Consider the following 12,353-nt stretch of genomic DNA (forward strand, 5'->3'; position numbering starts at 1 on the left):
GCCACTCGCCATATTTCGAATCGGCAGTTTCGCGCCGGACGTTTCGCGCGACGTTTCCTCGTCCGACGAGTGTACGCGCGCGCGCGCGCTAATCCGCAAACGCAATGCGCCGGTAACTGGATCTTCGGTTCGTCGTCACGGCTGTGCACATCGTTAGTTCGGGACTGTTGAAAACTATAATATAATTACCCGCAACTATACGACGTGATGTAAAAAAGCAAGAGGAATCTCTCCATGACTTTACGGCAAATTTTTTATTCAATTCGCGATCCTGACTTCGTCAAGTGGCAGAGCCAGATATTAATCATCACGCAAGCGGCATTGAATGCACTCGTATAAATTTCTGCTTAGTCATTTTTTGTAAAAAAATATGCAAAGAGTGTCATAAGACATTCTGTTTGTTGTACTGCGTGGACGGATCCTCTGAAATCTGTGAATCATCCGCGAAAGAAATCCTCACTGGCGGAAACGTAAGGCTACAATACTTTATCTTATTTATTTTCATCACTTATTTATTTCAGACCGCAATAATAAATTTATGTAGCTAGAATGTGTCGCTAGAGAAAGATTTTCTTCCCTTTTGGTGTTTTCTTTTAAAGCGCGCATAGTTACCGCGTGCATGAGAATTTGATTTGTCCATGGAACAAACACACCGTGACAGTATACGTGGCGAAATAGTAATTTATACGACACAAACCGACGCAAAAATCGATCGGTGCCGGCCTCCTCTATCGCCAGTTCGTCAGCAATATCGCCGTTTTATCGGCGCTTACTTAACGGAGGTCACAAGCTATTTGCAGTTCCTATAGGATGACGAATCCGCTCATGCGCAAAGAAAGGTGCGGCTTTGTAATGCGCCGAAAGTCGCTACACGTTTTTGATTTTGCAATTTTTGCAACATTTCCCTAACGCATTCGATGCGTGTGGGATACTACTTGCGACATCACTGAGGTGAGCTGCGCGATTTGAAAGACCTTTTATGGCCGGTCATGTCGGATTTTATATTTAAGATTGTCTTAAGCTAGCGCCAGACTACGCGCGATTCGTGATTCACGATTCGTGATTTCCCATACAGCACGCAAAGATTGCATATATACTGCAGGAATCTTCCACCGCAACGTAGCGACATTGCAAATTCACTGCGAAATGTTTCTGCAGCATTGCTATGGGATTGCAGGAACGTGAAAATGTCCGCTTTTCGGAACATTGCAACGAAACGTCATAATAATATTGCAATGTAATGAATTTGCAATAATTATAATTATTCATTATTATATACTTTAAACATTTTTATTTATATAACTTCAATATTTTTATTTATTAACATAAATAGACAATTATATGTAATATAACAGTAATAAAAAATGAAATAAACATTTTCTCTATTTTTGTTATAAAAAAGTAACTGTTCTTTATAAAAAAAACTTAAAAATCCTCTTCTTGAGATATTATTTTTCCTTTAATTATGTTAAAATATTTTTCCTTTAATTAAATAATTGAATCTTCTTCGTTTTTGTTTTTATGTTACCTGTAAAAATAAAATAGGAATTAAAATTCATATATTAGCATAAAATTACATAAAAATATACATATACTGCAAGTATGTATAGAATTATATGTAAAATGACATACTTTGATCCCTCAATCCTAACCGGAGCTTGAGCAAGCCACTTGGAAATGCATTCAGCAATTTCTGCATCAGTGGCATGATTGTGTATTTCACGAACAGCTTCTATAACAGAAAAAGTTATTAAAAATATTACAACTATTAATATGCAGTTTTCTAATGAATTTCCATAATTTTGAAGTTATAGTGATATAAACCGTGAGATAGGCAAATAGAGATTCTCTATTATAATTAATAGATACAAGATTTTAACAGCACACAAGTGCTATAATGAGACATAATATTATAAAAAAGTACTTACCTTTTTCTTTTACGTAACTACTTTCTTTTAGAATGATGCTCGCGTCGTACAACCACCATGTTCTTTAGATAGTCGAAAGAGACAAACACCGCATACGCATATTACCGAGCTCAGATTCTGGTCATCACACATCATTGGTCGAATAGATTTGGACGAATCTCGTTAGGATAGGAAGACTCCAATGTTTTAATAAAATGAATTATTAATATTAATTAATTAAAAATTTTGATTGTGCAATGTTTCCGAAATATTAATGTCATGTTGCTGCAAGTGTGCTGGCATTTTGCGGATATATATCTCTGCAATGTCTTTGTACTGCTGCATTGCAATTTGCAACGTTGCAACGTTGCTGCAATGTTGGTGCAAGCTTCTGTGCTGTATGGGTTATAGAGATTTATTGGACATTCGGGAAAATTGTAAACCTTCCACACTATTCGCGATTCTCACATGATTCATAATAATTGATTCGTAATGATTCGCGTCCTTCGAGTTTCGTCAAAAAACCGCTCGGCTAGCGAATTAGTGCGAATCGCGAATTACGAATAATCTAGCCCGGCCTATAAGTTATTAATACAGACATTAACAATTGTTACTCACCGCAGTCATTAATAAGTGCACGTTAAGCTGAGACGATTACTCGACTTCTTACGACTGACTGTGAGACTGACTGTTGTGTTACGTCACGTTTTTCTTGCGCGAATAATGGAAACGTATAATTCCTTGTCGCTGAATTGTTTTGTTTCTACTGTCACGTTACGCAATTTCCTTGGACACATTATGTATGTACGTGTACGTGTGCTGTTGCAGCCGAAGAAATCGCCGCGCAAAAGCGAATAGAAGAACGCCTCGTGGGTAAAGTTAGATTTCCGTACCTGCAAGAGAAAAAAAGATGTTTACGATCGCTCACACGAAATTACGTTGGAGAAACCCGGAATCGCGCGCTCCGTAACGCTTTCTGAGAGCTACGAGCGCGTTTCTTTTGCAGTCTTTTGCGGCTTACGCGTTAGTGAATCATCTGATCGGAATCGTCAATTAGATCGTTGTACTCATTTCTATCTCACGTCTAGTCTCGAAGTATCATACTTAATGGCTTGCTCAAGCTCCGGTTAGGATTGAGGGATCAAAGTATGTCATTTTACATATAATTCTATACATACTTGCAGTATATGTATATTTTTATGTAATTTTATGCTAATATATGAATTTTAATTCCTATTTTATTTTTACAGGTAACATACAAACAAATATACGCGAGCAGAATCGACCGTAATGTCGTCAATGCAATCAATTTTATAATTTATGACTCGTATAATTTAACTTGAGTCACGCGTATTTGTGTACGTATCACGTGTATCATATGTATTCGAGGTAGATACCGATGGCACGAGTATATTTCTGAAAGGCAATATGAAAAGCACAATCGCTATTGTAACAATTAATAACAATTAGTATGCGGAATGCGGTATCGTTTTATTTTTCGCGATAAATTATTCAGTAATTTTGCACGCACATTATTGTGTTTACATCCTAAACTATTAGGTTTGCGTTTGCTATTTCTAAATTCTAATTCAACTCCGAAATGAAAAAAGTTTATGTTTAAAAAAAAATTAATTGCGTAACAGTCGCTATCTGTTCTTGCATGCATATTTATAAATGTGTCATAGTAGTGACATAGATTATAGCAGACCGTTTAAGTATTTGCGAAACGCAAAGGATTAAAGTGCACTTGATTTGTGTTGCGATAACGATACGGATATAGGTTTACAAACATTTACTTCACGCGGTATTTTAGCGTCATCTATTTTGCGATCGCTCTTTGTGCGCGTCGCCTCGCGCTTATGGCCAGCTTAAAAAGGAATGCGCAAATCGCACACACTTGCAAAAAACCGCACCAAGGTTTTGCGTTTCTAGAGCGAGGCACGATGCTTCCGCGCCCGCGTCGCCATTGTTCAGCGATAAAAAGGCCGGATGATGGACATCTGGCAATTTTCTACGCGTCTGTAGATCGGTCACAGACTGTTAATAATAATATGTTATACTCGTGTGACAAACTCGGAGTATAAATATTCTACCCGGATACACATGCGATGCAAAATGCTCCAATTTGAGCCAAAAATTTATTAAAATTATTTACATGACTCAAAAAGATATCGGAATATTAGGAATATCATTTATATTTATTATTTATATAATGCTGCACAAAAATTGGATATTGAAACATATTCTTTATAATTCTCATTTTTCGAAAGTCTCATGATTATTGTTCCTTCAAATATTCCAGCAAGGTGCACAAGACTTAGTAAAAAAGCAATCAAGAAGCTTTATACAGTTACTGCAGAATTCCAAATTTGCAAATATAGATCTGCGGGCATCGCGATCATTTATGTATTCAAGTGCGAAATGCATGTAAATGCCTTGCATCGTCTAGACGATACACTCGGGACACGTTCGTCGATAACTGCCTCCGCCGTCGGCGGCCTGCGGACGATCTTGAGATATCTCGCGTGGTGGACCGCGGATAGTTTTTCGGACAGACGAGATCACAATAGCGCGCGTGCAAAGGAGAACACGAAGCGGTGAGTCAGCGAGTCCAGTAACCGGCTTCGCTCTCCTCTCTCTTCTGCGGTCTCTCTCTCTCTCTCTCTAGCCCAAGACCCCTTGGCAAGCTCTCTCCGTTTCTTTTTCCTCTCTCGCGGGTAGTTCCCCTTGCCCTGCTGTTTCCCAACACTGACACTTTCGAACGGATCGGCGGCGAGGAGCGTCCAGGTGACTCTTCATTGCGTGCAGTTCGCTCGAACGCGCAGGTGCATCTTGCCTCGCGATTTTCCTCCAACGATTAGCCCCGATCGGGAGAATCCGACGGAGAATCAGCCACGAGGATCTACTGCCCTCTCCTCCTCTCCCCGGGACTACATAAGGCTCATCTCGTGTACACCGTAAGTATGGTGTACCCCGCGTAGTATCCCCAGATAGCCAAGTCTGCCGAAAGCAGATGATGCTAACTATCTGCTATCAACTATTGCCAGCCAAAAGACAACAATTTGATACAGAAGTTGTTATTAACGATTAATTCGACAAATTGGTGCCAGAAATGTAACAGAGCTTGCTCGCAAAATCTAAGAACAGATTGGCGGCGGAAACCGAGCAGAATCTGCAAACATGGCTCGAAGTCGGATTGTCGACAGAAACCGAGCAAGATTTGCGCACGCGGAATCTAACGGCAGATTGGCGGCAGAAACCGAGCAAGATCTGCGCGCGCGGAATCTAACGGCAGATTGGCAGCAGAAACCGAACAGGATCTGCAGCTTTTGACAGTATTCAAATTTACACGGCTATGGATATGTGTCTTCGCTCCGCACCGCTATGCGGTGCACGCGTCGAGTTCTTACTCGATGTTAAGATTTAGCCTAACAGTTCTATAAGTTAATATACGCGCCTTGGCATGATAATATTAATTTTTCTGAAAATTTTTGCACTCGCGGCACAGAGGCTCCCATGGACAACGTCCATGTAGTTCACGCGCGCCACGAGCAATCTGAAGTTCGAAAGCAAGATTCGGACTTCAGATTAGAATAAATTAACAATAAGAGAGAGATTATGCAACGAACTGTCAGAAAGACACATCAAGCCAGATGTACTTTAATTTAACAAACAAACAAATGCGTTCTTTTAACAATTTATAGTGCGTTAAAAGTAAACACATGCTTTACTATATCGTAAATATGAACGGCCAAAAGCAGATCCTGCTCGGTTTCCGCCGTCAATCTGTCGTCAGAGTCCGTTAGCAGGCTCTGCTGGCAGATCACTATCCTAACGCGGACATAACGGATGCCAATTTGCTATCGACTTCTGCAGTAATCTGTTGCCAATCTGCTGGCAGATTGCACACATTTTGCTTACTGGGTCCCTTTCATCCCACCGTCTTACTTGCGTTCTCCGAAAGCCGCAGCTCCATCCCCTTCGTCCTTACATAATTTTCATGCATGTAGCCGTTGTAATTAGATCGGGGATCTCTGGGATTGTAATAGGTGCACTGACGCATGTCGGTTTATGCTGTCTCTGACGGCGAGGCGGTCACTATCGGCTCGACAAACTGTACCGCGAGACGAGAATAAATCTGATGTAATCCGCGAAGCGACTCGAACGCATTACGAGCACTCTCGTTTAACTGGAGTTCATTCCCACTGGATTCCTGGTAATCGAAGGCAACTTCTTCGATGTCGTTCTCAATGTTTGCAATTTAGTATGACGATTCTGTTTTTGCGTGATACTCGCATTCGAAAGGACTGTTCATTGAAGAACTATGCTGCAAATAGAAAGATTGCGTTAAATGTGCGACGAACAACTTACGTATGTCGATATATATTTTTTAATTTATAAAGCGCGTAAGTACCGTTTCTGAAACCGGCTCTGAGTCGTCCGCAGGAACTCGATCAACATCTTCGGTTTCATTCATCAATATTCACGGTACACCTTGAGAACAATAGCGATTTACCTCCAGCGCTGTTAATAACGACCCGAATCAAACAGCCCTAGATAATATCTACCAAGTCAAACGCTTCGGAATTGACACTTTTGATCTCTTCGGAAAAATGTAAAAATTTCTAGCTCGGTTTCTGAAAATGAGCGGATTGGATCCATCAGCAAAAATATGACTCTTGTTCAGCATTTTTCAAGACAATCGATTCCATTGTGCCGATAAGTTACACTTGGAAAGTGTACGGGACTGCATATCGATCGCTCGCCCGTTACAAGGTCGCGCGAAACTTTCGCGAGATAATTATCTGAACCGGTCGAAAGAACGCTCACACGAAGCCGTAATGTACAAGGTTCCCTATGAATCACTCTTCGGGCAATGTGCTGAGCATCACGAGTTCACTTGGAAGAAATGAATGTACATTTTTCTCTGCGAGAGCCTCATTATTATCACGCGGTTTATCTTTCGGACCGTTAGTTATTGTGGTCTTTGCCTAGTATTGGCTCCTCAGATCCGGTCCAGTTGTTCCAGTTAACAACTATGTATTGCGCGATGCACTATATTCCGAGCGTTACATTTATGACTGTCTTGCAATCATTACCAATTTTTTTAATGAAAAGCGTTCATGATGCATCCCAGGCAGCGCATGTTAGCCTAATATATGTTTCTTAGACGTATCTAATGTCTAAGAAACATAAAGTACCATTTAAGAAACGGTTTAAATAGAAACCGTTTTTAGACCTCAATTTTAAAAACGTATTTTTCACCTTTCCACGGAAACGAAAAATGTGTTTTATTAAATTGATTTGAAATTAAATAATTAATATAGAAAAAATAGTAATCTCTACTTTGCGAGTATTAATTATTTTTACATCATACGTTTCAATGCACTCGATTATGGAACAAGAGACAAAAATCAACACAAGTGTGTGTGATTCCCACCTCTGATTCACCAAGCGACCGATAGATGGCCAGGCCAGACGTGACGTTCTCGCAAGTAACATTTGTGTTATCACCTTATAAACAACCATCCGGAAAACCGATCCAAATACTCTTTTCTTCTTCTTTTCTTTTGAAACTTTGAGATCACTATTACTTGAAGTGATATTTCAAAAGAGTGAGATTCCACTACACGAAATTTAGAGAGTAATTCATAAAATATAAAAATCTAGTTTTTTTACAACAATGTGACTTAACTCTCGTCTATCTTTGAGGCACTGATATATAGAATTGATAAATATTTTTCTGATGGTTTCTGAAACGTTTTTTTGCCGAAAAAGAAACGTTTTTTCGTTGGACATTTTTCTCCTAAATAAACGTTTCAATAAAATGGTTATGAAACGTTACGGCAAAACGTTTATGAAACGGTTTTGAAACCAATGTGTGCTGCCTGGGTGCTAAAAATGTGGAAAAGATACATTTATTTACCTTATAAATTAAAATTTATCTTAAAATTAAAGATATATTTATTTATTTACATTTATTTACCTTATTTATTTACCAATGTTTCAGATCAGTTACACGTATTCAAAAAGATGTCCGAGTACTGTGAATACATGTGGGACTCCACGCGGGGTCACACCAGCTCCGCTCTGGCGCGTAGCATCTACGAGGAAGAGCATAGATTCGACAAGCGTGACAAAAAGCTGGCCATCAAAACTGTCAGGGCGATACTTCGGGAAATGCCGGATGTGGGTAAGATACAAATTTATTTAAAGAATTTATATAAAAGAAATATTAAAAAAAATTAAATGTATTCACAAAGTTTCACAATATATGAAAAACATACACGTATAAAAATTAATAATTCATATATCAAAAAGGCAATCTAACGAAGAGTCGATTATTAACGATCGTCTGTGGAAGAATTATTAGAATGTCCTACGTGTACCGCATGTCCCTTCCCGGAATATCGGCGTTTGAATCGTTTCCGGTCGGGGGTACTCACGAGTGGCATTACAATGACCGATTTGTTATTCCTAGACCTGAAGCATTGCACGGACGAATATATTACGCGCTTCCTGCTGGCCCGGAAGTACCGTACTGAACAAGCGGCAGCCCTGATAGGTGCCTATCAGGCGCAAATAACGCATCGCCAGGACATCTTTGGCAATCTCACCGCTCGAGATCCTGCTTTGCAACGTGCGCTTCGAGCGGGCATACCGGGCGTCCTGCCCGCGCGAGACAGGTAAAGATGTTCATCTGTTGCAATGAGGAAGTGTCCGCGGATTAACGCCCATGAGCAACCTACCGTGATAGCCGCTACATTTATTCTTAGTGTTTCCGTTGTTATTGTACGTATGTGTGCCGGAAAACACATGTGTGCGATTAACGAAGCTTCATTCTACAGATAATTGCTACCGTATTAGTATAATTTGTATCGAACTTACAACCGTGCACGCTCTTATGCTTATGTTTTATTATTACTTTATCTAATATTCGAGATAAAATGCTGATATGTCAGTCCGTTCGTAATAACTTAATTTTAATGACTCGGAGAAAGCAGATGTGATCTATTTCTAATATAAGCACTATTCAGTTCTCTTATAATTTTACATTATTTTTTATTTTATTTATGAATCTCGATGTAGGAAAGGCAGATGCGTGCTGGTTATTTTAGCATCGCAGTGGGATCCCATAGCCGTACCTGCATTGTCCGTTCAACGCGCTATCTTCTTAGTACTGGAAATACTTATTCAAGATCCACGAAATCAGGTGCAACACTTATCATCTCGTAATCGAATCATTGTTTCATATGTGAATTCTACAAAAATAATTATTATTCACTCGTTATTTTTCTATAACTGTCTAAACAAAAGATTTCCGTTACATTCGTAATTGTTGGGTAATTTATGTAAAATAGATATTGTCTTTGTGCGCATAGCAATCGTAAAACATCAAGCTTAAAAATATAAGAACGTGTTCTATAAAATTAAATATACGTATAAACATGTTGAATCCTCTTCAAAAAGAGCTCGGTAATAAAAATATATTTTTAGTACACTTGCTTGAATTTGCAGCAACAGTTAATGCTATTTCATTCAGCTAGATTTGTGTCTAGCGTAGACTTTACGTCTGCTCCCAAAGTGGAATTATTACACACCGCTTGGACGTTTAACGACGACTCATGCTCCTTTTTTCAGCAATCCGGTTTCGTCGCTGTGGTGGACTGGAGCGGATTCTCATTACGTCAGGGCGGTGCACTAGGCGCAGCGGCTCTGCGAAACCTAATAACTGCTTTACGTGGGCGATTTCCTGCTCGATTCAAGGCGATACACTTCCTCTCGGCGCCGTTATACGTCCAGGCAACCCTAGCCCTGGTGAAGCCGTTTCTGGATGAGAAGACGCGAAACAAGGTGAGATATCCAATGTACAACAATTGCTCTTTATTAATCTGAAAAATATAAAAGTAAAATAAATATTTTTACTTTTATGTCTAATTAGAGGCTATAAATTATCGTTAATTGTTAAGCATAAAAAATTATCATTTTATTTTCTTTATAGATTTACCTGCACGGCAATAATCTCAGCACTCTCCACGAGTATTTGCCGACGGACATTCTGCCAGCGGAGCTCGGTGGAACAGGACCAGCCTTCAACCCGGGATTATGGGCCGAGCCGGTCATCCACGCGGCGATGAAAGAAGCCGAGATCGCCGCCGCCACCGCTGCTGCCAAAAAAGGAAAGGAGCAGCAGCAGAATGTCGATGCGAACGCGCGCGTGCAAGAACCAGCCAACCTTCAGGACCAATCGAAGACAAACGATGGATCGAACGTCTTGACAGACTTGGACAAAACATCCTTGAATAATGCCGGCAGTAATCCCGCGAAGTGTCATTCTGGAAAAACGATACGAGCGGACGTAGAACTGAACGTAATTAGTAAGCGATCGAACAATCGGGAAAAAACGACAGAAGTTGCCAACGACAATGAACGATTCGTACACATTGAGCGAGACAATAACGAAAACGTAGACGCAACGCACCGCTCCGACGACAGAACGGATCATCAGCTCAAAAGGAGCAGCGACGACTTGACGTTTCTCGACGTGGAGGCGAACTCGAGCGAATTCGAGATCATTCCCAGCAGATCGGGCAGCGAAAGCAGCAAGGACAACTCACTGGACAATAGATTGGAAGGGAACGCTCTGATCGCCGGCATCAACGGTGAAGCGCCGTCCGAGGAAACGAATCTCATAACGTAACGCTGATCTCTGTAGACTTAGGTAACTTATTGACAGAAACCCGTCTCCTCTTGCTGTAGGAACTTTTTTACAAGCCGTGAATCTTCGAATGGCGACTCGAACAGTCTCGAAATATTGTAATTTTATATATATATATACAGGGTGTCCCGGGTTTTAACCGACAAACTGCGGGAGCATATTCTACTAGTGGAAATAAGAAAAAATTCTTATATCGAGTTTGCTTAGAATTGCTTTATTACAAAGTTATAAACCAATATTGAAAAGAAATATGAGATAAGTAACAACGGATTTTTCCACAAAAATAAAAATTATCTACGCAATGATTTAGTGACGCATTTCAAAATGTTGTCCTTGCACATCGATACAAGCTAGACATCGACGTAGTACAGAATTTGTTACAGTACGACATTCCTGAAAATTTTGTTGCATCTCAGTAACTGAATTAGTAATTCGTTGCTTTAAATCTATCTGGTACTCTCCTGTTAGGAAATCTACGTTGATACTCTCGTACGGCAGCTCGTGCATTTCCGTCACAGAATCCGTACACGAAATGAATATCGGTGTATTCCTCATTTGAAAACACTTTTGGCATTCTGATAGTAATTGCTAGTTGACACGACGATTGAAATCTAACGGCTACTGTTGTGAAAGTAACAATCATACTGAATCGTTTCAACATAGTGAACATGAATACATGTGAATACACATAACATAAATATCTTCGACCTTCCAAATTCTACACTATGTTCCGTTGTTACTTATCTCATATTTCTTTTCAATATTGGTTTATAACTTTGTAATAAAGCATTTCTAAGCAAACTCGATATAAGAATTTTTTCTTATTTCCACTAGTAGAATATGCTCTCGCAGTTTGTCGGTTAAAACCCGGGACACCCTGTATATATAACGATTTTTAATGGGCTACTTTCTAGATCTGTAAATCTGGTAAGGTGCTTTTCTGATCGTAGATCTCCGCTCAGTAGATTAGATGAAGTCGACATTTTTATATATTATCTTGAAATATTGTATAAAATTTATTTTATTTATATTAATTTTGAACACGCAGAAGAATTCTGTTTTTATATTTATATGGGAAAAATATGCAATTGGACTAGAGCTTATTAGAAAGGCAACACATTTAACTTTTCATTTGTTACGATCCTTCCGCTAGAAATGTTTAGCATAATTGTAACAGTTGTTAAATGTTGGTACCTGCTTTACAAATCATAATGACTTTTTCGCTAAAACAGTTTTCGCTAAAATTATTTAATTGATATTCAGGGCGGCTATGATAGAGAAATTAAGTCTGTTATTTCAGTCCCTATACGATGATTCTATACTTTAATACAGGAAGTATGTCACAGAAAGAATATTGGCTGAATACTTTCCGAATTGTACTTGAAAGTAAAGACGAGCTATTTTGTGAATAACGTATAGTCATATACAAATACAAGCTCATTGGAACTATTCTCGGATAGTTTTCCATGTTACTTAACTTTCTCTTAGTGATTCAGAATGAGAAAGTTGAAATTTAATTTCTTCTACTCATACCTGACATGAGCATTATATAATTCAAATATTGAAATTTGCTCTTCCATTAATTGTGCATTTTATTTGGTGAACTTCTTCCGTACTTATATTTTGTAATGTTACTCCATGTATAATAGACTATTTATTAAAATCAATAAATTAAAACGATTCATAAAATTTTGACAATTTTACAATAAAATACAATTTGAAATATG

General features: G+C 39.0%; 1 protein-coding gene across 7 annotated transcripts; it reads left to right on the forward strand.

The window, feature by feature from the left end:
- On the forward strand, positions 1-10,791 carry LOC105280417 (clavesin-2). 7 transcript variants are annotated; one of them, XM_026970696.1, is made up of 9 exons: positions 1-951; positions 2,736-3,053; positions 3,158-3,194; positions 4,210-4,864; positions 7,918-8,100; positions 8,389-8,593; positions 8,997-9,120; positions 9,549-9,761; positions 9,910-10,791. In XM_026970696.1, the coding sequence occupies exons 5-9, from the start codon at positions 7,941-7,943 to the stop codon at positions 10,606-10,608; spliced, it is 1,401 nt and encodes a 466-aa protein (XP_026826497.1). In that variant the 5' UTR covers positions 1-951; positions 2,736-3,053; positions 3,158-3,194; positions 4,210-4,864; positions 7,918-7,940; the 3' UTR covers positions 10,609-10,791. The 7 variants fall into 7 exon arrangements, with proteins under 7 accessions (XP_026826497.1, XP_026826499.1, XP_026826502.1 ...); XM_026970698.1 differs by having other exon boundaries at positions 1-470; positions 545-951; positions 3,158-4,864; XM_026970701.1 differs by having other exon boundaries at positions 1-470; positions 600-951; positions 3,158-4,864.
- The last annotated feature ends 1,562 nt before the right edge of the window (positions 10,792-12,353 follow it).

Source organism: Ooceraea biroi, chromosome 1 (assembly GCF_003672135.1).
Source record: "Ooceraea biroi isolate clonal line C1 chromosome 1, Obir_v5.4, whole genome shotgun sequence".
In the NCBI taxonomy this organism is placed as follows: domain Eukaryota; kingdom Metazoa; phylum Arthropoda; class Insecta; order Hymenoptera; family Formicidae; genus Ooceraea; species Ooceraea biroi.